At 44.7% G+C, this 26,075-nt stretch overlaps 1 protein-coding gene across 1 annotated transcript in view; it reads right to left on the reverse strand.

Moving 5' to 3' along the window:
* LOC126471570 (serine proteinase stubble-like) overlaps positions 1–26,075 on the reverse strand; it is a 368,010-nt gene that overhangs the window by 228,512 nt on the left and 113,423 nt on the right. Inside the window, exon 3 of the mRNA XM_050099795.1 lies at positions 21,954–22,100. Coding sequence (XP_049955752.1) covers positions 21,954–22,100 — 147 coding nt within the window. The remainder of the gene's footprint in view (positions 1–21,953; positions 22,101–26,075) is intronic.

Raw genomic sequence — 26,075 nt, forward strand, 5'->3', positions numbered from 1 at the left:
AAGGAAAAATTTATTTACATAGGCACACGTAAGGAATGTTGCTCTTTATGCAGCGTTATGAACATAGTTTAGTTATTTTCCAGATAGTTATAGCTGCGAGTTATAATTTTTTGTAAGTAGAACAATAATTTTTCAGTGATGTGGCTGATTTATTTAAACCAGCTGTGTACATAGCAGATTTCAATCAATTTTAGTTAGGAAGCTAGAAATGTTCACAGTTTTAGGAGCAGATACAACATGCTGTACATAACTGGCTATATTCAGATGGATGTTCTGGTGGCGGAACATTCATTTAATTGGGGTGTTCAAACGAGTGCCCATTTTCCTGAATTCCTTACTCAATTAGCCTTCTAACCATTCTGCGGACGAGATGTAAAGTTGAGGGTGGCACAGAGCTACTACTTCCTTATAACCACACAACCCGGACTATTCTGTAAAGAGATTTTACCTGAGACCTGACGAACAACAACATAGCCCAGATTCGAGCAAACTCTTAGCTCAAACTCTGGGTGCAAAACTGGTCCTAACTTAAGCTCATTTGGTCGTGCTGTCAACAATGGCTGTAATTTCGATGTGGATATCCTAGCAGAATTTTCTGTGGCACTATGTCAGGAACAAGTGGAAAGCATTTGCACTTCCCCTAGGCCCCCAGGACCAACACTGATTCTTAAAATTCCTGGGATGAACCAGTCTTCTCTACATTCAAATTATAACTTCACTGATATTCAGTTAATTACAAATACTAGATCGTGCTGGAGAGTAATGCCTCAGAATTTTTATGTGAATACTCTCAAAGCTCTTTAAGTGAAACATCGTTATTATCATTCTACATTTTTATTCATCATGTCCACATATTTATTTCTCAACGTTGGCCCACTGATGACGAACCCATTTCTCCCAACGAGGGAGCAGTTTGTTGATACCTTCACTGTAGAATGTTTAACTTTTTTGACTGAGCTACAACCTCGCCTGTACTTGCACTGCTTCATCACTATCAAAGAGTTCCTTAAGTTTTGGAGACAGATGAAAACCGGATGAGGGGCAAGTCGGGACTATACAGAGGATGATCGATCACAGCCAAGGTGTCGAATTATTGCAGATATCGCAGTGCTCGTGTGTGGTCTGTGACTGTCATCCTGAAAGAGAGTGTTTGGCATCTGTAGACGGACGCTTCTAATTTGATACTCGATTTCAGTACGCTCTTTGTCATGCTCTGACATAGCTACGTTACACTCTACCATGCTACTCGCTAGAGCTGGGAGCCCGCTAGCGACGGAGGGGTGCAATTTGCGTCAGTGAAGCGGGAAAGACGAGCGAGTAATATGCCTCAACCGTTAATGAGAACAGAATACAAAATGTGGAGACATCACTTCTCAGTATGCCCTCGTATTGCGATCGTCGATGCTGTCTTGGCATTTCGGCAATGTTTACTGTGGTGTCACCGCCGGACACCACACTTACTAGGTGGTAGCTTTAAATCGGACGCGGTCCATTATTACATGTCGGACCCGCGTGTCGCCACTGTGTGATCGCAGACCGAGCGCCACCACATGGCAGGTCTCGAGATACGGAATAGCACTCGCCCCAGTTGTACGGACGACATTGCTAGCGACTACACTGACGAAGCATCGCTCCTTAGCCGAGCAGATAGTTAGAATAGCCTTCAGCTAAGTCAAAGTCTACGACCTAGCAAGGCGCCATTAGCCTTACATAGTTTGATAGTTATCGTATGAAATGTCTCATCAAGAACACTGTAAACAAATGGTGGATTAAAGTTAAGTATTCCAGCAGCTACGTACTTTTCTTTATAGCATTTATGACTTCCCCTGTTTCAGACCTCAATCGCCTGCTTGCTTAATGGCCGCCTCCCTTAAATAATGTGCGTAGTGTTGGCAATCTGTCAACACTACATTTACTAACCTGGTTCCATGTTCCAAATAACTGCACACTCGTTCAGCATGTCAGATACAGTTGTTATGGACTCACTGTTTTTATACGTAGTTTGTTATTACTACGTCCGCAGCATGGCGCTTTGAAACGTCGCTTTTTAGCCTTATTTAATGGTCACATACAAATTTGGCGCTTCTACGTCTTCAATGGCGATTTTTCATTTCATTACCCATTAGAATACAATAAATGATTTTTGATCACTAACAACATCATACTACTCATGATATACGCGTTTCGAAGAGTAATGTGTGACTCGTCCCCAGATATCAGCAAACAAGCACAAACACTGCAGTCACACGATTTTTTTCCGGCGATTACTTTTGCCACTACTTCGATGCAATGAGCCTTACTTCGCCCGTAACGTGCTTTCCTGTACAAAAGCATTCAATTTGGGGACGTCTAGTCCTTAGTGGTTTATCCTACTTGTCAGAAACGCACTGTATCAAATCGTAGTATTTAGGGATGGGGTGAAGGGAAATTTGTGGAACGAAAGAAAAGGGAACAGATGATTCGTTAACAGCAGTAATACAATCACTTAAAAAATGCAAAGACGATTTCACACGAAAGACAGGTACTACAATGAAGAATGCCGGAAACGCCTCGAAAGACGTTGATGACTTTTTTAAGATTTAATCTCAACTGTCCATATTATTCTATTGCAATTAACGATTTTATTTTTTTACGGAGGCACAGTCACATAAAACTTTTTGAAAGACATAACCGCCATTTCACTATACAACACTTTTATTTCTCAACCTAGATTTCGGCCTTACGCCATTATCAAGTGTTACAACTGCAACAGATTAAAGCACGATAAAAGTACAAGTATTAGACAAAGTATCAGAAAAATAGCAGGACAAACATTTAAATCAATGTGTGGGCTGAGTCATTTGCCTTCCTACTTACATACTACTCGTATAAATCATTAGACTTGAGTAGAACCCAAGTCATCGTCAAAACGTGTATCTTCGGTTGCATAAACCAATTTTGTCGAAATAAATGCGAGAATATTTGTGTAATATGCTAATTTACTGGCAATTAGCATGACTCAGTTTATATGGTTGTGGAAAAATAGATGACCAAATCACGGATTTTAATTGCTAATTGCCAGTAAATTAGAATATTACACAAATGTTCTCGCATTTATTTTGACAAAATTTGTTTATATAACCGAAGACACATGTTTTGGCGATGACTTGGGTGCTACTCAAGTCTAATGATTTGTAATACGTAAGTAAGAGGACAAATCATGCAGCCCATACACTGATGTCACGGTTTGCCCTACTATTTTTCTGATATTTTGTCTGATACTTGCACTTTTATCATGCTTTAATCTGTTGCAGTTGTAACACTTGATAATGGCCTAAGGCCAAAATCTAGACTGTGAAGTAAAATATGTTGTACAGTCAAATGGCGGTTATATCTTTCAGAAAATATTCTATCGCACATTTAATCCAAGATACCATCAATATGTAATTTTTCTGCCTTGATTAGTTTTGTAAAACTTCTTTTAAGTATAACGCAGCTCCAGATAGCAGAGCGCCAATTGTCTTACTCGTATAAAAAGAGTGACTACTAAATTCATTTTTATCTTGGTTATTAATATTTCTAACCTACATGCATGCAGCTGCTTTAACCGTTTTGCGCGAGTACACATGTCGCTTGCGAACTTGTGGAAAGGATGAAAACTAGCTGCATGTACCATTAAATTACGCGGTAATAATAAAGAGTCACTAAACACAGAATTTGTTGGTGTGTAGATGCTGTAGTACCGGTGATGTCGAAGGAATAGCCTGCACTGTTTCAGTAATGGCAGCTAAAAGCTAAATCAGGATAACTAGACAGGGATTTGAGCCCTGCTTTTCACGCAGCTGTACCTTTAACCTTAAAAAAATTTTCATCGCTAGACTGGTCAGCGTGAATTGTACAACCTCTACGGTGCTCTCGACATATGGAAGCACATCATAAGCAAGACTACAATAGACACTGCCTCTTTTCTTTCAGGAAGTCACGTCTTCGTGTAAACAAGCCGGGCTCTTAAAGATACGTCACGCGTTTGGGGCCTGTTCTGCGTTGCAAATAACGCTGTTAAAGGCGACCCAGTAAGGCTCAAGAAGTACGTAAGAGAGAATAAGACAGTCTAGTGAATCCCCGTATGTGTCACTGCCAATACCAGGAGTTGCAGCTAATTCACCCCTTTCGTTCTTTTGCTTTTCAGTTATGTGTAACTAATGTTTGACTCCATTCCTGAGGTATTCACGAAATTGGAAATCATCTTTCGGGCTGTATATTCTCGAATTATTTCACAAATGTGACAAGCTACTAACTGCCAGGTGCTTATCGGGAAGCTTGTGTGAAAAATTTAGGAATGTTATTTGAATACAGAAAGTATAAAGATCACACCCATGATCGCTAAATCCTAGGGGCTTTTGTCCTTCAGGTATCGACTCTGAGTGGGGAGATGAGACGATAGTGATCCATATTTGTTAGTCACGGAGAGCAGAGACAGCGCTTTCTGGTCGCCAAAGGATGTGTATACATTCTGGGTTAATTTCCAAACATCTATAGTAGCTGAGGTGAAACATAGCCAACAGCGTTCGACGGAATGTGCGTTTGCAATACAGCAGTTCGTGTCTTTCTGGAACAGTACGTGCTTGATTTGAAAGTGAGACCTGTTCGGGGATGGCTGCCTGACGACTCACCAGTACGTACGTATGCAACCTGAAGATCTGTTAAATGTACATGCCTCTGATTAAAGAGGGATAGTCTGAAATAGCTGGTTTCTATTTGACTGTCGATCTGTCGATAAATCGATAGTCAAATCGAAACCAGCTGTTTCGACCGCCATCTTGTCCACTGCACTACAGATTTGTTTTTGTAATCGTGTTTCCAAGTTACTGTTACATTAGTGAAAATTTGTAAACAGTGACCAAGAAAGCCAAGAGAACCACAGAAATGGAAACACCTCAGCGCATCACAACGAGACTGCCACGCCAGAAGAACAAAGATAACCACAGCATTTACGAAAAGATTATGTAACATCAGTATGACCTTATTGTAAAATTGTTTTTCCAATGCCATTTAGCCTGAAGATGAGGTATACCCTCGAAACATATCGCTAAATAAATAAGTAATACAATAGTCAACAAAGTTTGTGACTGGTAGCGGTAATTTAAAAAACCTTTACATATTTCTTAAGACAGTCACGGTCGAAAATTAGTCAAAATGGCTTCAAATTACGTCAAGAGCCCTCAAACAAGTATTAGCGGACGATTTTGTTATTTATAGAAATTTTGTGCTCCAAAAAACGTTGTAAGGAAAACAGAACAACTTTCTGAAACACAGTCGCTTCTGTTGGCATAGGCTAAATGTGAGGCTGGTTGAAATATAGTAATACAATATGATTCGTCTAAAAAAGATGAAACCTCAACTTCGCTGGAGTGCAAAATCAGCGGTAAATTAATAGTTCTAGACATGAGTCAAATCTTGATGTGAACTTTCATAAGGGTGTAGTGCTTCTGTAGGAGAATTTTGTGGGATCTCTGCTTGTGTTTCAAGAAACGGAGATTTGATTTCACGTTGTAAATGAGTAAGAAAGAAATTGAATGTGCCCGTACTAAACGAAACATTCCGGCATTAGCGTGAAGTGATTAATCGGAAACTCATAGAATTCTGCGTTCAAGTTGTACCTCATTATCGCGATATTGATACGATGAGGATGTTATGTGGTTTACGTTCTGTTAATGGTCTAAAGAGGTGATCGAGGGGTGGGCACACATCGTTTGTGAGATTTTATAAGCCACTGTATTGTATAATGCGTGTAAATGTGCGTGCACTGTATTGTACAGGTACCGGATGTCAGTTTGTGGGCCGGCCGAAGTGGCCGTGCGGTTCTAGGCGCTGCAGTGTGGAACCGCGAAACCGCTACGGTCGCAGGTTCGAATCCTGCCTCGGGCATGGATGTGTGTGTTGTCCTTAGGTTAGTTAGGTTTAACTAGTTCTAAGTTCTAGGGGACTAATGACCTCAGAAGTTGAGTCCCATAGTGCTCAGAGCCATTTGAACCATTTTTTTCAGTTTGTGGAATGTAGCTCGATTATTCTTGCACTTGGTCGGTCAATACAGGAAGGGTTAATGCTGTTTGTGGATGACACTGGAATTCTCGTCCGATGATGTCCCACATGTGCTCGATTGGCGGCAGATCTGGTGATCGAGCAGGGCATCGTCTTAAAAGCATTCTTGATTAACATCAACTCACCACGTTCAATCTCAAAGGCAACTAACGTTCACTCCCGTTACAGCGTTTATTTAAAGATAACCTGATTTTCATCCTCATAGTGGGGCTGCTAGAGCCACTCTTATGCGACGCGTGCTGAATTTGAATAGACATCATCTTTCAGATGTAGAAACATGCCTAACGACTTTCGCGTATGTCGCACAACTCCTTCTTGGTGCTACGATTTTTTCCGTCAGTGTATATTTCCCTAGCCGACTCAGGGAGATGTATACTCTTAAATCTTTTGCCATAACTATTCCGAAGACGAATATAAACACCCAACCTGACAATAGAATACGGGAGGGTAGACCATCCGAGACTACTGCAACAAACACAAGAAACAGACACAGCAATAGGGCACAACTGCTGCTGAATCTGTTCGTGCTTGTCAAACGACAAGAAGGCAGCTTCGATAACGTCTAATCATCTCGCACCCAAACCGAACTAGACGGTCTTACAAGCGACTTGGAATTAGATAAGAGACCTCGAAATGGCACGTTATTAATACATGGTGAGGCAAATAAGTGACCCGGATGAGCGGATGCGACTGGACGTGAATGTATGCATATAACCACACGTCGTGACGTGCACACCACGTGTATGCCCGACACGTAACCCACACCGTTTCAGAGCTTTTTGCAGGCTGTGTCAGTGTGAATGGAGAAGTCCAAAACTCACGAAGGTATTCACAGTGGAGCAGTGGGTGTTCGTTGTGGAAAGTTACGTGAAAACAAAATCGTGGAGACGGTGTGGTCGATTGTTTGCTGAGAAGTTTAATGGTGTCGTAGTCCTCATAGTCTTCAAGAACTGCAGCATAACATTTCGGATCAGACTACACAATTCCAGCCGTCCAGCTTCGATCCGCCCTCAGGAACTTGCTGACCAGGACCTACTTATAATTTGTTACGGCTGTACTGGCGTACAATAAAATAAAATCATGCTAACATGATTATCAGTTTCATAAGGCACCACCTCCAGTATATAATGAGTACAGTTAAGCAGAAAAGACTAAATGCTATAAACAAGCCGTTATACCATTTTATCGAGTATTCATCTTAAATTAAATTTTTCTGTAGTACTGTTAATCAGTAAGACTTCATAATAGCAGATTCCAGTGGAAGATGCAATCCTCGTTAGTACATACACGCCCAGCTGCGAGTTAACAGTTCAGAAACGCATTTTGTCTGCTGAGCTGAGCGAGCGAGCGAGTTCAGGACTACCTTCGTGAAGTACGCGCCGCGGCCTGTCTTTCTCGTGGGCCTCGGCAACAGTTGATGCTTCCGGTCACGGCACCAATCCAAACGCAGCGGTTTATTTGTTGTGGTAACTGCAGCCTACACGTTGAATGGCAATTCTCTAGTCTTGCTGCAGCTTCTTTCTGACAAATGGTGCGGATGACAGAATGTTCTTGGATAGTAAGTGTAGATATGAAGATGTTACACGTTATCAAGAATATGTGAAGAACGCTCTGACGTGACAGTGGTGGAGGCATCTGTCGAAACAGACAGGCGGGACTCGGCGCCCACACCATTCTCGATTCTGTCTGGAAGCACGCCATCACCGACTGTGGTAGCACGATACCACGTTTCGGCTGATATAGTTCAAATAGCTCTGAGCACTATGGGACTTAACATCTGAGGTCATCAGTCCCCTAGAACTTTGAACTACTTAAACCTAACCAACCTAAGGGCATCACACACATCCACGCCCGAGGCAGGATTCGAACCTGCGACCGTAGCGGTCGCGCGGTTCCAGACTCAAGTGCCTAGAACCGCTCGTCCACACCGGCCGGCTTTGGCTGGTAACCCGAGAACATTTTATCAACGAAATTTGCGAGAAATTTTGCATTTCCATGTTGCTTGCTGTCTGAATCAAGTCTTTCTAGTCACCACCACAACGCTGGTGCACTCGTACGGATTTATTCCTAAAACCTGACTGCAAGTTCCGCAACGTTCATTTGGTTCTACTCCTGACTCATAGGACTTCAAAATGTGTTCATTACAAACTCAAGAGCAGAAATTGAAAACTGTCAAGTTCCTTTTTTTCACAAAACACATTTTCAGTACTACTCTGTTCTATGTACTCTTTTGCATATCCCTGGACTTGATCATGGTGAGAGTCTTTCAAACAAGCGTTAGCAGATGGCGCAAGCTCTATGTACCGAGCAGTGCTTCCCTTTGGGGTTCTGAGGCCTCCTCCATTTAACGTGGGATGATTTGAAGAAATAACATAAAAGTTTGGTGAGTGGACACTGCTTTTTGAACTGCGACGGAGATTTTATAATAGTAGAAAAACGGATAAAAGTAATCAAGGACCTTGTTCCGAAGATTTACACAAGGGTATTGAGTCAGCTAGAGCCGCAAACCTGTTCCATATGAATCTAATACATACAACCTACCTCTTTGCTTTCACAGATGTAGCTGCAACAGTGTTTTCAATGCAAGCGTGTAAGATATCCAAATGCAGTATGATCAAAGTGTCTCATACTCATCAATTTCAAATAGCATTTAAAATTTCGTACTCTGAAACACAAGAATGGAAACATGTCAGTCTATTAAAAAGAGGAAAGACCATGGTTGATATATGTCCTGCTGTACTTCATGTGAAAGAGCAGCCATGTTTGGCAGTTGCAAAATAGGAAGAACTGTTAACCATTTGCCATTTCTTCCTCGAAAGCTCCAGTTGTTTTATAATAACCTTTGCACAATCTGATCGTAAGTATGGTGTATGAAACACATGTCAATACTGAGATTTTTTCCTTGAATTTAATTTTGTTATTCACGTGTCATATATATAAAAGATAGGAGAAATGTTTTTATCGACTTTTGTTCTACTGAGTAAAATATTACCGCTTTATTTCTGTAAGTGTATTATCAGAAATAAAACGTAGTTCCTCATTATTAATTGCAATTGAAACAAAAACTTTCGTTTTTACGTAGAAAAAGTCGTTTTCTCTTATAGAACTTAGAACGTTCTTAATAAATTATCTATTTTATAATTATTCTCACTATTTTTTTCAGTCAGGAGGTGGGCAGCATAATTCTGTGGCACTGGAATACCTTCCCAGTTTCTTGGATATGTAAGATATGTACTAAGAGAGATATATTGTTTCTTCTTTCTTTTGACAAATGCGCGATTTGGCACTTAGAACCTCGTCAATTTCCACTTTTCAGTTGCTTTTCTTATCACTTAATTAAGATGCTGACGCACGCAATTCTGAAATAATGGACACCATGCTTTCGATTAAATAATTGTCGATGCACATTTTATAAATTCATGTTCATTTATATAAAGTGGCAAACACATAAATGCCACAAAAGACGAAGTTAGGTTAAGTCACATGACATAAGGCTGCCACTCTTTGATTATAAATAGAAGACTTTGTCGAGTGCTTCATTTTCCAAAACAACATCCTAAACGTGTTAATATTCCGTGAGTTGAAATTATCGACTCCCTATCTCGACCAATTAATTTATTTATGTGCAGAAACTCGCAGGGAAGAGAGCTATCAAAGTGCCCTTCTGCCGCCTGCAAGAACTCTCGGCGCAAGGTCGTACCGCTGCTCAACAGGTTTTATAGCCTTTCTCCCAAGGTGGTATGTCAGGCATGGTGAAAGCTACCACTCTACGATAATCGTCAGAATTCTTCGAAGTAAATCAGGAAAGAAAGTCTAAATTAACGTCACATCACACTCCACGGGCGACGAAGCTCTTTTAATGGCGGCGTAAATCCTACAATAACAATATTCGTGGTCACATTGTGTAGTCGATCATAAACGATCTTAGAGATATTCTCTCCAGTGAGATCGGTAGTAACCGTGATGTATCACTCATCATATATACATATGCTTTAGTCAAACGACTTCGAACTCGTCTAAGAGCTACTAACGGAGCTGTTACTACCTGTTGCTGTGTTTCAGTATAAATACGTTACATGAATAGCAACAGCAAGGAATAACTTCGGTCAAGACCGTAAATAGCTCAGATAAAATTCTCTTAAACTAACTCTAAAATTGGTCGATTATACAATACGTAGTGTCCTTCCATCGTGATTGCAATGCGAATGATATCTCCAGTAATGTTAAGCTCTTAATACGCACACAATAAGCAATTAGCTAAGTGGATATGTACCTATGTTCAGAAATTAAGCATAACCAGTAGAAGAAACATGCAGAATGGTTCAAAGAAATTGACTGGTACAATTCCTTCGTTATGTTTTTTTACGCTTAACAAGTCTACTGTTCAGATTATAATGCTGAACTACCACTATACATAATATCACTACGTCTCCTCCATTCCATATTGTAACGAACGAAGCATTTGTTTTTAGTAGTGTACGAAGAAAGTCTGATCATTTAGAATACTCTGCGCTAACAACGGTGATTACTTCGAGGTCAAAAAATCTGTGAGTTCTTGTTCCCAGCAGTGAACACTCCAACAAAGTAAGTGCAATAATTTGCAATATCCCTGTACCTAATTTTCATCAGTTGATTCCTGTGCCACATTGTTCGAATCACGACTAATTACATGTAATTGAATAGTTTGTCAGTCAAGGTTTTGTATCATTTTCCAGTATTTATTTCTCTTATCATAAAGCAATATCACAGCCAACTTTCTTTCCCTATGTTGTCAAACTCGAGTGGTTAATGTGACATAGGTTTAGCTACTTAATTGCACGGTTGTAGTAGGCCCTCCCTTAGGCGGTTCCAGTGCTGATGGTGAATGAGATTTTGATCACGATAATGTGGTCATTATTTCATGAAGAGAGATCGCCGGCCGGAGTGGCCGAGCGGTTAAAGGCGCTACAGTCTGGAACCGCACGACCGCTACGGTCGCAGGTTCGAATCCTGCCTCGGGCATGGATGTGTGTGATGTCCTTAGGTTAGTTAGATTTAAGTAGTTCTAAGTTCTAGGGGACTTATGACCACAGCAGTTGAGTCCCATAGTGCTCAGAGCCATTTGAACCATTTTGAAGAGAGATCGTGAGGCAGTTTTGATGGTAATCAGAGTTCCGCAGCCCCTTGGATTCTAATCTAGAAGATCAGGCTGTGTTACGTCGCTATGTTTCAGTTTCTCTCGCCTCTGCCATTCTGATCAACATCGCATACCTCATGCACTCATTACAACTATATATTCTAAACATCTACACTAAAGAAAATCAGTTACGTCTATTTTATGGGAAATTGCCAGCGTGTGCAAACAAAATAGAACACCTCCAGCTACGCTGTTGAATCACCTCTTCAAGTGTCGAGGGCAACTCTGTCGCATGCCTGACACTTAATTGCTCAATAGCGGACTTCCGAGCAGCGAGTTTGCTCTTTTCTCTATTGATCTTCATTCAACTGAAAACCGGGAAGCAACAGAGTGTGTCAAAATATCATTTTGTTGGAGGGACAGTTTGCGTTTCCCCAGCATTATTTTGAAACGGATTTAACATAGCACTCTCTCTTACCAGCAACATGCATATCCTGACTATCCTGATAGTTACGAAATACAGACCTGTGTTGTTAACAAAAAAGAAGGAAATCGTTTAAACATTTCCTTAGCAACTACTTTAAGATTTGCTAGGCCTTGACTTAGACTCACAATCAATCCACACTCGTCGCCAGCAATTAATAATTACGAAGAAATAGGTTCTGTTGATGGGCTGTGAGGTTCTTGTTCACCTTCTACGGAAGTTCTACTTGTTCGAAAGACCACTATTATTTCACTTTAAATACACTCCTGGAAATGGAAAAAAGAACACATTGACACCGGTGTGTCAGACCCACCATACTTGCTCCGGACACTGCGAGAGGGCTGTACAAGCAATGCTCACACGCACGGCACAGCGGACACACCAGGAACCGCGGTGTTGGTCGTCGAATGGCGCTAGCTGCGCAGCATTTGTGCACCGCCGCCGTCAGTGTCAGCCAGTTTGCCGTGGCATACGGAGCTCCATCGCAGTCTTTAACACTGGTAGCATGCCGCGACAGCGTGGACGTGAACCGTATGTGCAGTTGACGGACTTTGAGCGAGGGCGTATAGTGGGCATGCGGGAGGCCGGGTGGACGTACCGCCGAATTGCTCAACACGTGGGGCGTGACGTCTCCACAGTACATCGATGTTGTCGCCAGTGGTCGGCGGAAGGTGCACGTGCCCGTCGACCTGGGACCGGACCGCAGCGACGCACGGATGGACGCCAAGACCGTAGGATCCTACGCAGTGCCGTAGGGGACCGCACCGCCACTTCCCAGCAAATTAGGGACACTGTTGCTCCTGGGGTATCGGCGAGGACCATTCGCAACCGTCTCCATGAAGCTGGGCTACGGTCCCGCACACCGTTAGGCCGTCTTCCGCTCACGCCCCAACATCGTGCAGCCCGCCTCCAGTGGTGTCGCGACAGGCGTGAATGGAGGGACGAATGGAGACGTGTCGTCTTCAGCGATGAGAGTCGCTTCTGCCTTGGTGCCAATGATGGTCGTATGCGTGTTTGGCGCCGTGCAGGTGAGCGCCACAATCAGGACTGCATACGACCGAGGCACACAGGGCCAACACCTGGCATCATGGTGTGGGGAGCGATCTCCTACACTGGCCGTACACCACTGGTGATCGTCGAGGGGACACTGAATAGTGCACGGTACATCCAAACCGTCATCGAACCCATCGTTCTACCATTCCTAGACCGGCAAGGGAACTTGCTGTTCCAACAGGATAATCCACGTCTGCATGTATCCCGTGCCACCCAACGTGCTCTAGAAGGTGTAAGTCAACTACCCTGGCCAGCAAGATCTCCGGATCTGTCCCCCATTGAGCATGTTTGGGACTGGATGAAGCGTCGTCTCACGCGGTCTGCACGTCCAGCACGAACGCTGGTCCAACTGAGGCACCAGGTGGAAATGGCATGGCAAGCCGTTCCACAGGACTACATCCAGCATCTCTACGATCGTCTCCATGGGAGAATAGCAGCCTGCATTGCTGCGAAAGGTGGATATACACTGTACTAGTGCCGACATTGTGCATGCTCTGTTGCCTGTGTCTATGTGCCTGTGGTTCTGTCAGTGTGATCATGTGATGTATCTGACCCCAGGAATGTGTCAATAAAGTTTCCCCTTCCTGGGACAATGAATTCACGGTGTTCTTATTTCAATTTCCAGGAGTGTATTTTGTATTTTTCTTCAACTGCTGAGATGCTGTTCTAGCTGCCTATTATCTATCGGTCTTCATCTAGTCCTATTTGGAAACAGATAGATTTAAATCGACGCCCGGAAATCGTTGTTTAGTGTATCCATACAATCCCTACATCGTTACAGTCAAATGCTTCCAAATTTCTTTAAAGATCCCAGGAACGATGCCTTCCCGCATTCATAGCTAGATGAGCTAACATTGCATCAAGAATGATGACGAAATATGCACTAACGTTCCTCAGAACTGAAGCTAGGAATGTGGAGGATTCATTACAGGAAATAATGTATCTACTGGTTCAGTTTCATCGTTCGTGCTACTGTCGGCACAGGAAGTGTAGCGTTGGTAACGACAGATTGCACAAAGAATACTGTGCTTGTAATGTAAACAAAATCAATCATTAAATCTTCATTTGTTTGTTTCTGAGGATTTTCTGAACGCAGGACTTCGTTTACAGCTTTCAATTATCCCACGAGGTTGCCATTTGTCAGGTGTCCATTGAGAACAGTACCTGATGGGCATTATGCACAAGCCAGCATATATATTATAACCGACAACTGAATTAACGAAATGATTGGCTATCAACCAAAAGGACACCTTACATCATGATCCAAGATATGACCATGTTCAGCTGGTTCTAAGTTTTCGTACTCCAATATCGTTCATAAAAAGTGTAGACCTGGTTTCTCGGCCTGTTGTATGATCAGTACATTCACAGTGTACTGATTTCAAACGATTCGTTTGGAACTTCCAGCAGTAAATTTCACACAACATCACTGAAGTTATTTACATTTCACTACTAGCACGTAACGTGAACGCAGTATTACTTCAAGTAGATGAATTTTGTGAAATGCAACATCCCAAATAGCGCCAAACGGCGTTTGGGTATCAGTGAAAATGCTGTTCGTACACTATTCATTTCAAATGAAACTTTATGGTTGCAGGGACCTTTTCAAGTCTCAACACCTGTGATGCGTATATCCAGACCAAAGTGACAAACCGGAATTTGTACCAAGGCTAGGATTCGAACCCATGTCTTTTGCTCACTAAGGCAGATGCGCTAACCACTACGCCACCCTGGCACAGTGGCTTTGCACAACTGCACGGACGACTCTAGCACGCCTCCCTCCTTGTCCAAATTCCCATTCACGCCTCAGCTCACCTGGTATTCCGTCAAAAACTCGAACATTCGAATGTATAGATACATCACAAATGTTTAAGACATGAAAAGCCTCTGAGACCATACATTTCCATTTCATTAAGGTACCTATGCCCGAGTTTCAGGCAGGATCTCAGATTTCTTTCGATGCTAAGGCGCTGTTCCTGTGGTATCGATAGATACGATGCCACAGCGTAGGTACAAGTTCTTCGGTTGGCACTACGAGAGCGGAAGATCCACACCGACGACAGCGCCCTCAAGCCGGCGCTGTGCAGCTCTACGAGCGGCGCTCCAGATTCACCCCATTTTGATCACGAGCAGACGACCTAGCAAGATTGTTTCTATTGCATAGTGGGTGAGCCACTACAGATTTTGCCTTTGTAACTTCTAGTCGATGTTAGCTTTGACTGATGTACGGCTTCGCACCTATGTCCCCATCTCAGCGAAAGTTAAGTAACAATTTATGTACTCATGTTCTTCCTACAGTAAAGCATCTCCGGCGGTACTTCGCTATGAATACCGACCTTCGATTGTAGCTTTCGTCATTAATCGAAGTGTTAGGGTTTTGCAGGTGCCAGCCAGCCAGCCAGCCAGCAGCAGCAGCGGTCCCAGCCAGCGGCAGCAGCAGCAGCGGTTCCAGCCAGCAGCAGTGGTTCCAGCCAGCAGCAGCAGGAGCAACGTTCCTGCCAGCCAGCCAGCGTTCCTGCCAGCCAGCCAGCGTTCCAGCCAGCCAGCGTTCCTGCCTGCCAGCCAGCGTTCCTGCCAGCCAGCCAGCGTTCCTGCCAGCCAGCCAGCCAGCGTTCCTGCCAGCCAGCCACCGTTCCTGCCAGCCAGCCAGCCAGCCAGCCAGAGTTCCTACCTTGCGGTCCCCCCACCAGCGGCGGCAGAATGGGGCTTCAGCCCCAGTCGGTTTTTCATCGGTCCTCATCTGCCTTCCTCTGTGTTTCGTCCGCCTTGTAAGTCCCTTGTTCTCTTCTGTCATTTTTATCCTGTCCTGTGCCTTTTTTCCCTCTCATCATGTCGAATCCCACCACGACTACCACTGCCACCACTACCGCCATAGTCTACATGTCCCCATCCGCCGCCACCACCCCCATCAAGTCGTATGCCCAATCTCCCCCCCCCCTCATTCCATCCCCCCGCTCCTCACTCTGCCTTCTTCTTCGCTTTTTGTCGCCCCTTCCCCTGCTCCTTCCTCCTGCACCTCCTCCTCGACCCCTTCCCTCCACTCCCTCCCTCTACTCCTTCCGTTTCTGCAGCCCCTGCTATAGTGGTGGCCTGGAGGGCCACGGCCCATGCCCCGCTCTCGCTTTCACTGTCATCGTCATCCTCATCATCGCCATCGCCTTCACCATCGCCATCTCCGGCGCCGGCTCCAGCGTCTACATCGGGACCTGCCACTTCCCGCCATCTTCCCATTGCACCTGTCCCCCACTCATCCTCTCACTCTTCCGTCGCCATCAAACGCCCCAGTGGCACCCCTGCCTCCTCTGCTCCTAAAAAGACCCAGCCCCTTCCTCCTTCCCCCACCTCCAGGATGCCATGGATGTCTCCCTGCCTTCCCCAGCTCCCTCCTCCTCCTCCCCATCCTCCTACAGATACCTCCTCTCCTGTCCTGATCCCTCCCTCCTTGAGGCCCGAAACCTCACTCTCTTCTTCCGCCAACACTTTCCCAGTGCCCCCATTTCCCTCTTCACTCCTCACCGTGACTCCGTCCTCATCTCCTTCCCCAGCCCTACCCTTCACACTGACATCCTTTCCTGCATCCCCATCACCCGCTTTGGCCCCAATGCCTCCCTCACCCCTGCACCTTCCCCGTCTCCCTCCCACCAACCCCAACCCCCGCGTCGCCCACCGACCCTCACCGCTGTGATCACTTGGCTTAGTCCCACGATCACAGAGGAGGAGGTGTTCACGGAGGTCAAGGCGCATCCCTCGCTGGAAGTATGGGCGGTCCGCCGCATTTTCAACTCAGCCGGCCCCATCCACCTTATGTGGTTTTTTTTCGGAACACGCCCCCTCCATTGACCGTCTCCTGAAGGACGGTGCCCTCCTCTTCAACCAACGCTACACCATCGACCCCTTCTGTTCCCCTCCTCAATCCCTCTGCTGGCAGAGGTGTCTGCGCTATAACGCGCATACAACATCTGAGTGCTGCGAGGCCCCCATCTGCCCGCACTGTAAACAAGAGCATTTCCTCTGGCAGTGAGCCAACCTCCAGTCCCCTCCCTCCTGCAACACCTGTAATCTCCCACATCCCACATACTCCCAAAAATGTAAGGCCCGACCCCCTCCCACCACTCCTGAACTCACTGTCCCTGTCCACCCTCTGGACGCCCCCACCCCTCCTGGCAATTCCCTTCGTCCCTCCCCTCCCCCCCCCCAACACTGAGGACATCATCAGGTTCCTCACCATCGTTCTCCAAAATGTCCACCCTTTCCAGTGCCCTCACACGCTCCAGCAGATATCCCTCGCCGCCCGTTCCATCTTCCACCTCAAAATGTATGCCACCTACTCCTGCAACCAGGCCCATTTTACCTCCTCCCGTCTCAACACCCTTGTCTAAATCCCTGTCATGGCACGACAGCACCGTATCCTGTTCAACAACATCCGTTCCCTTTCCGCCAACAAGAACTTCTTCATGCACACCCTCGCCACCCACAGTGTGGATGCCTTCCTCCTCAATGAAACCTTTCTTCAGCCCCACCACACCATACACACCTCGCCCTACCTCCTTCACCGCTCCAATAATCCCTTCCTGATAGCGCGTGGTGGAGTTGCCATTGGTCACCACCGCCAGATCCCAGTTTGGCTCCAACCTGTCCTTCCCGACCCCACAGAACACCTGATCCTTAGTCTCTTCTTCCCTGGCCTTACCATCACCTGCACCACCATCTATGTCCGCCCTCATGCCCATATTCCTTTTGACTTCCTCTCCCACATTGACCGTACCTTCTCCTCCTACGTGATCGTCGCCGACCTCAACATCCATAGTCATTCCGCTACCCAGTTATGGCAGTAGCATCGGTTCCTCTCCTCCCTCCAAGGTGACCTCATCCCCATTCCCCAGCACACCTGCCCTGAATCCAACTCCACTCCTGATGTCATCCTCTCCTCCCCTAACCTCCTTGGCCGCATAGCGGTGGATGTCCTGGACCCCATTGGTAGTGACCATCTCCCTGTCCTCCTCACAGCTTCAGATGGTCGTCGCCCCCACCCCGACCCTCGTAATGAACCTCCCCTGAAGTACGTCCATGATTATTCCCGTGCCAACTGGAATGCCTACCGGAATACCCTATCTACCCAGGTCAATGGCCACCCCTTCACCTACCGCCACCCTGATGATATTACCCATGCCGCCTCCTTTCTCCAGCAGGCCTTGTCTGAGGCCGTGGAGGCCCACGTCCCTTCTGTCGCCATCTACCCCCACCGTCCTACCTTACCCCCAAAGGCCATCCTCCTCCTCCATGAATCCCGCCATCTCTACCATTCCTTCCTCCACACGTGTGACCCAGACACATTACGATGCCACCAGCAACTCCAGCGACACATCCGAAACTTGCTCGCAGCTAAGAAACGCTGGGACTGACGACAGACATGCACTCGTTTAAATGCTACACTTCCTATAAACTCGTCCAAGTTCTGGTCGGCCTTCCGCCGCTTTACCGGATCTAAACCCCCCCCCCCCTACTATCCTCTCCTTCATCATAGTCAACCCTTCCCTGACACCCTTAGTAAGGCCAATCACTTTGCCTCCTACCTCTCCAATGTCTTTACCATTCCCGACGATCCACAGTTCGATTACTTCCTCTTCCCAGATGTCCGCGATCGAACTGACACCTTTGTCCCTCCCCTCGCTCCTGGTTTCCAGTACTTGGACAACATTGCACACACCGGACTCAATGCCCCTATCACTACACAGGATCTCATCGCTACACTCTGCACGAAACGCAACACCACTCCTGATCACGATCATGCCAGCTATCGCCACCTTCGTGAAGTTCATACCTCTTTCCTCTCCACCCTGGCCAGGCTCTATAATCTAGTCCTGTCCTCTGGCTACTACCCCGACCTGTGGAAAACCTCCTGTATCCTGATGTTCAATAAACCCGGCAAACCGCCGTCTGCTGTCTCCTCCTACTGTCCCATCAGCCTTACATTGGTCTTCAGCAAGGTCCTGGAATCCATCCTAACCCGACGCATCCACCAGCATCTCCGCCAGCACCACCTCCTTCCCATTACTCAGTGTGGCTTTCGGCCGTCCTTCTCTTCCGATGACCTTCTCCTTCACCTCACTCATCTCCTCTCCTCCCGTCGCTCCACTATCTTCCTCTCCCTTGACCTTGAACGAACCTATGACTGCGTGTGGCATTCCAGTCTCCTCTTCAAGCTCCAAACCTTCGCCCTTCCCATTAACTATGTCCGTCTGATCAGCTCCTTTCTTTCCCAACATCCTTCCTACATCACCATCCATAACACGGATTCCTACACCTTTTTCCCCTCCGCCGGTGTGCCCCAAGGTTCCGTCCTCTCCCCTCTTCTGTACCTTTTGTATATGGCGGACATGCTGCCGCCTTCATCCCCCATCCACCTTCTCCAGTACGCCAATGACACCACCTTCCTTGCCATTGCCCCCACCCTGCAGCGCTACCAACACATTCTCCAATCCCATCTTGACCAGTTCACCACTTGGTGCAACCAGTGGTTGCTTAAGGTCAATCCTTCCAAAACCCAGGTGATCATTGTACGCAAAACCACCCCTTCCTTCCTCCTCCTCGATTTCTATATCACCATCTATGGCCATCCTATCTCCCTCAACCCCACTCTTAAGTACCTTGGCGTCACCCTCGACCGTCGCCTCTCCTGGACCCCCCCACCTCTGAACAATCCAAGCCAAGGCATGCTCCGGACTCTGTCTCCTCAAGCTCCTTTCTGGACGTACATGGGGTCTGGACCCGTCCACCACCCTCCATACCTATAAATCCCTCCCTATAAATCCTATCCTTTGCTGTGCCCACCCTGCCTGGATCTCCGCTCCCCCTACATTTTACAAATCCCTTCAGATCCGCCGGCCGCGGTGGTCTAGTGGTTCTGGCGCTGCAGTCCAGAACCGTGCGACTGCTACGGTCGCAGGTTCGAATCCTGCCTCGGGCATGGGTGTGTGTGATGTCCTTAGGTTAGTTAGGTTTAAGTAGTTCTAAGTTCTAGGGGACTTATGACCTAAGATGTTGAGTCCCATAGTGCTCAGCGCCATTTGAACCATTTGAACCCTTCAGATCTTATAACACCATGCTCTTCGCTTCACCTATAGCATCTGTCTCCCCTCCCCCACACAGATCCTGTACGATCTTATTCCGTTCCCCCACCACCTCCTTTTCCTTGAACGGATACGGATCCTCTACACCTCCCGTAAACTCGATCCTCCTCACCCGCTGGTCTCTCCCACCCTCTCCTGCACCCGTCCACTGCTGCCCCTGTATTTCCACGTCCCACCTGCTCTCCATCTCTCCACTCTCCATACCCTCTCCCAAGGTGGCTTCCGCCAGCTCCCCCTCCCTGATGATGCACTCCTGTCTTTCATCTACCCCTCCTACCAACTTTGATCCTCCCTCCCTCTTCCTGTGTTTGTTCCTATGGGCACCCTCTCTCCCTTCTCTCCCCCTTCCCTCCCTCCTCCCTTTCTCCCCACTCCTCCCCCGGGCTTCCCCTACCCCCATACCTCCATTCCTCCTACCATCTAATCTGCCATTGGCATCTTTGCTCTCCCCTCTCCCTTCCCCGCCCCCCTCATCCCCTCTTGGCAGGTCTCTGGACTCGTACACGTTATGTGGACATTCGCGCGCTGGAGATCATCGCCTAGCCTTTGTGTGTGGCGTAGTGTTCGTGCTCAAGTGTTCCAGTGGTTATTCGTTTGTGCTCCAACGTTCGCGTGTGCCATCTATGATCTCTGTGCGTGTCCACGTCCCTGAACATTTTTATCTTGGACTCTGCGCCCGTGAACGGCTCCGTGTGTTTTAATTTTGTATGTCTACTTCTGTATATCCACCCTTTCTGTTCTACGATTGTCTTCTTTTGTATCTTTAGTTTTATCTGTGGCCGAAGAGCGCCGTAATATGCCGCTGCTGGCCTACCTGTATCAGGTGTGAAATTAACAATAAAGGAAAAAAAAACTACAGTAAAGGTGCTTTAAATTTATTCGCAGTACCGAAGTACTTCACTGTTTCCTGCTCATACTGGCGTCCTTCACTCTCGGCCTATTTTGCAGAAGTAGTTCACAGGTGCAGATCCACGCGCCGCCTATCCAGGCTAGATACAAAAAAGTTCCAATTCAGTTGAAGAGCCTCTGCAATGCTATTCGAGATTAGGGGAAATACCAAGTGGGCTCAGGAGTGAATGGGAGAGACCACTATGCGTGATTGGCATAGTGGTCCGTTTAGTGACCAGGAAACTTGGTTTCGAATTCCGGCCTTGGTACAAATTTTCTGTCATAACTGTCTGCATATATACATCACTATTAATTTCGCTTAATTATATACTGTCGGTAACGGGTGATTAAGTGAGGAAATGGAATGCAATTTATTACAAATATTGAGTAGTACATGCTAAATCTGGTTACGTTAACCGAATAGGTTTTGTTCTTATAGTTATTTGTAGAATATACTCTGTTCTAAAAGACAGTGGAAGCACACATCTTAAATATTAATGAAAACACATCATATCAATGTCAGGTACTATTTTGCCAGTAAGTTGAAATGAAGCCGGTATCTGTAAGTTATATGCATAGGTTCTTTCTGTGAAGCTCGCAAAAAAAAAAAAAAGAAAATTCCTTTACAATACCTATACATCAATAGTTAAGGATCATAGGCCAGTAAGAAGAAAAAAATAGAAGTTGTGAATACAATGAAAGTTCGGTGAGAACGAAGAAATTTGCTGTCAGCGATTGAAATATTCTAGAGTGATAATAATTTACTCATTCCTCATTTTCACACACGATTGAGAATAAAACTATTCTTTACAGACGCATATTTTTGCGTTAATAGAAAGCTAAATGAAAACCTACGTACATTATAAAGTTTTCTAGTAAAGGTCATAGCTCCACACTTCTCGGTCAATTCAATTTTTCTGGTCTATCCCTGAAATCAATTTCTGTTCCCAAAACGTAAGTCTGAAAACATTCAGGTCTGCAATTAGTCTGTTATGTTGACAGTCGGTATACTTTGTAATATGAGGGTTCCGATAATATAATAACAAGAAGTACACAAATGTATCTGACACAGAATACGGGATATATTATAAAATAATACCTGAAAATAGAAAGAAAAGGGGAAAGAATTTCCCAGAGACCAACGCCTATTCACGGCTATGGGCTCGACCTTTTGATGAAATAGTTGTGAATGTAAACTCACATAGATCCTCGAAGAACCTGGTGTCGTTAATCGAAAGGGTCCTGGCTTCTTCCGAAATCTTTTCCAGATCTTCTCGTGCCAGAGTCGACGCGTTCCAAAGCTGCAGTTTCTGATACAACTCGGAAAGACCCGGAGAGCCCGCTGCTTCTGAAATCAGACATTTTAATCAGTACCACGTGCACTGTCACGTGAAAAGGAAAACGATAACATAAAGCAAAACTCCTTAGAGTTTCCCTTTCTGTTTCATTTATTCTATGATTCTTTGTTATTCACTTTCTGCACAACTTCTGCTTAAAAATTTTCAATCACATTGCACGCAACATAGCTAAGAGAGCTTTTAAAACTGTAAGCAGCATTAGTACTTACATAGCTTATAAAACATAAAATGATACAATTTGAAAACAGTCTATTCATATACTTTTCGTAATCTCCCTTCTCACAAAAGATATCTTTGGACTGCTACAATGATCCATCTGCGTCTTACCTAATGGTTCATGAAATGTTATGTGGAAACATTAAGAGGTATGCCAGGAAAAGAATGTCTAAATGATGTGGCTCAGAGGAACGAAGAACAGGAAAAGAAGAAGGAGGCATAAGAAATGATTTTACTACGGAATAGTTTTTCGGTCTCTCAGGACAAAGGGATATGTGTCATCCTGACTGATATTTCCATTTTAAATCATTATTATCCTAAGGAACATCGCCTCTGTAACCAGATCGGTACTCTAGAGGCACGGCATTCCACCAAAAGGCTTCCAAATCGATTCTTGGCGTTGGAGGGACTCTCATCACCATTTGACAGGTCGAAGAGACGTGGGTGGTGGTGTCCAGCCACTTATCACCAGACTGTGTGCAGATGTGTGACAAATCCTAACCCCCTTCTTTGTTATTCATGAATTGAGAACACATTTTCCTATCACATAGCATATTCCGCTCTATAGCATAAGAGCCAGAGAGCTGACTGTCCCTTCTGATTGACGGATCACTATCAACCTTACCCACTCCCTCTGCAAGACGCTGCAGTAGATTTCAATATAACTTGAATATTGGTGCATAGTCTTGTCCTCAGGATCTGGTGTTCACCAGCTCCCCTGTTCTTCTTGTCTGCCAAAATGTGCTAGCAAAAATCATCCACTTTCAGGATTCAAACCAGCCACTTCTCGTCGGTCACTGGCATTAACAATATTTCATAGCCACAGTGAGAGTCGGGCGATTCAGCACGTATTCCGGAAAACTTTTTATCTGATGAGAGGCATTTGCATTTGCCTTTGTTAAGAACCCCACAGTTGTTACGACCATTCCTCACTAATCTCTCACAAACTGTGAAGCTGAACAGAAATCCAAGCTATTCCCGTCACACTTTTTGTTTATACCCTGTTCAGAAGCCTACTGAGGAAATTCTATGTAGTTGAAGAACCGTAAGATGTTATAAGCGACATCGATGGTTATAACAAGGCACGTTTGTCCAGCAAGGTAACGTGTGGAAGGATTTCTTATCATATTCTCAAACCACATTAAACTATCCATGCAAACATGCTACTGATGGATACTAATAGCCCCCTATACGGAAAAAAAAATTGTGGATGTAACAACTAACTGATCGGTAGATCTCGAATGTAATTACTAGATGTAACTTACTGCCTTATTTTCTGAATCGGATGGTTGTAGTTTAATGGAAGTCATTGCATGCTTGGCATGGAAATTGCCTCTGCTTTTTTGTTACAACCAGCAAGGGTACTTATTTGCGCTGTCGTACTTCTATCACATCTCAGCGCAGTACTTATTCATTTAATAGAGCAAGAGCCGGACGTGTGCTTAAGATAATATTGCCGTTTTATAATTTCTAGTCGATACTTCCGTACGAACTGAAGAAGCCGTTCACAACGACTTTAAAATATAATTTCGTTGATACAGTCACGAGCTTCTACCTCAGATAAAGGTGTGACAGTACTTACCAGTAAACTCCCGATTCCTTCAAGAATCTAACTCCCATGTATAAAATGCTTGAAAAGTCTGATTACTTCACAAATGAGTTAACTCTACAAACTTGATTTTTTTCTGGAGGATGGAAAGTCTTTATTTATGTGGCAATGCTCTTAGATGATTTTTAATGGTTTTAGGTGCAAGATTTGTACAAAAATATGTGCCCATTTTCAAGACATAAGTTTTACACTTGGCTTCATTTTATTGACTACAGTGAGTAGTTACGGAATATTCTCTATTGTAATAAACAGTAAAATGATCATGCAAAAATTGCCATGAAAAATAACAATACTGACTCATACAGTGGAACATAACAAACCAACCACATCCATGTATTCTGGTGGTCACGAGCTGCTACATTGACTTGCTGATATTTTCGTAATGATCACCAACGGTTGGCAACACTTCAGCATGATGAAAAGGTTGAACATACACAAATGTGTGCCTCAGGTTTATATTGGGAGAAAATACTTCTGTTGCAGCTAAGACACAGTAGAAATTGATGTATGGTATTGTAACCAGAGGGTCTGAAAGGTTTAATGTGTTACATAAGCGAGAAAAAGTTTAAGGAAGGTTTGAAATTGTACTTAAAGTATGTTGGAAGTCGCAAAGTGCTCTCATTATCAAACACTGGACGAATATAGTCTGGGTAATTTGCGCTCCATTTGAATGAAAAGCTGGTTTCTCACGCATCTCAATGTTTATGACTCATATCTCCTGAAATGTCTATCGTAAAATGAAATAATGTTGCAGTCGAATTCAGTGATATATGTACGGGTAGCCATTGTCTGCAAAGTGTGTCGTGAATAGAATTATTAGTAAAGAAGTAATGAATTAAAACGTCATGTCTGACGCTGAAATTTCACTGAGCTCCATATTAAGCAGAAGCCAGCTTTTCACGCATCTAAATGTCTATGACGTCGTATCTCTTCAATTACAAGTCGTACTATGATATAATTTTGCAGGTACATTCAGTGTTATGTGGATACTGCCTGAAAACTGTGGCGAGAGTGGAGAAGGTAGTACAGAAGTGATAAATGAAAACCATCGTGTCTCATGGTCAAGTTTTACAGCGCGAACCGCTAAAATATAATAAGCAATAAACTTTTTTTCTTCCGTCATTTTGTGGAGGCGTCAGAGAGGAAAAGATCCATAAAAGTTTCAAATTGTGTGTGCTATCATTCTCAGATACTGGATGAATGAAGTTTCGGTATTTGGGTATTTAGGTATCAGTTACATAGCCACAAGACAAATACACGGTTTCTAACTACAATACTTGTCTTATTGTGTTAAGCTTTTAGCATAAGATAATACCTCTTAACGAGTAGCTTATAGTAACATTCTAAACTTTTAAATTCGGTCAGTTACTAAGTGAAATTCCGAACATCAAACATCTGGTACCCCTGGGGACCGTTAGACAGACAACCTGCAACCGATACTGGATTCCGGGTTCCGGGATTGTCGCTTAATGATATAGGTACACTCTAGTTTTGAGACGAAGTACACGCTTCGATAATGACTGGAAACATCGATTGTTAGACGGTTCCGAGTTGACTGTTCTTTACCAATTTGTATTTCCGGTGATCGTATTTCTGAATAGACATATTTTTTGCATATCAAATAAATTTAAGTGGTTAAATTCATCACATCAGTGACGATAACTTGAGAAGAAACTGATTAGTTTTCTATTTCAGAAATGTGGATGGGATCATGACTTCCCGATGTCACCAAAGCCTTTTCTGCTGCTCAGAAGAACAGTCTACTACAGTGAGTGTGTGACTATGTGACTATTCCGACAGTCATGTTCAGTGTGTTCCGAAACTGTTCGTTCATATTAATAAAGGATATCAAAACAAATATATTTACTTATGGTACATATGGTCTCATGTTAGGTGCGATTTATATGTAAGGTAGTTTAGCGTGCTAATTACAGCAGTGGTGTTCACAGGAACTCCTCGAAAGCTCGACCACTGTCCTACATGCATGCAGTACACCGTCGGACCATTGACTGTCGTGTTCGTTCGAAGATACCTGGCATGCCAGCACCTGTACCAGTAGCGACAGCAATTCTAGCGGCGAGGTGATCTGTTCCCAAAACAGTTCCGTACACCAGCTACTTCATATGCCTCCCAGAAGAAG

Source organism: Schistocerca serialis, chromosome 3, assembly GCF_023864345.2.
Source record: "Schistocerca serialis cubense isolate TAMUIC-IGC-003099 chromosome 3, iqSchSeri2.2, whole genome shotgun sequence".
Classification (NCBI taxonomy): domain Eukaryota; kingdom Metazoa; phylum Arthropoda; class Insecta; order Orthoptera; family Acrididae; genus Schistocerca; species Schistocerca serialis.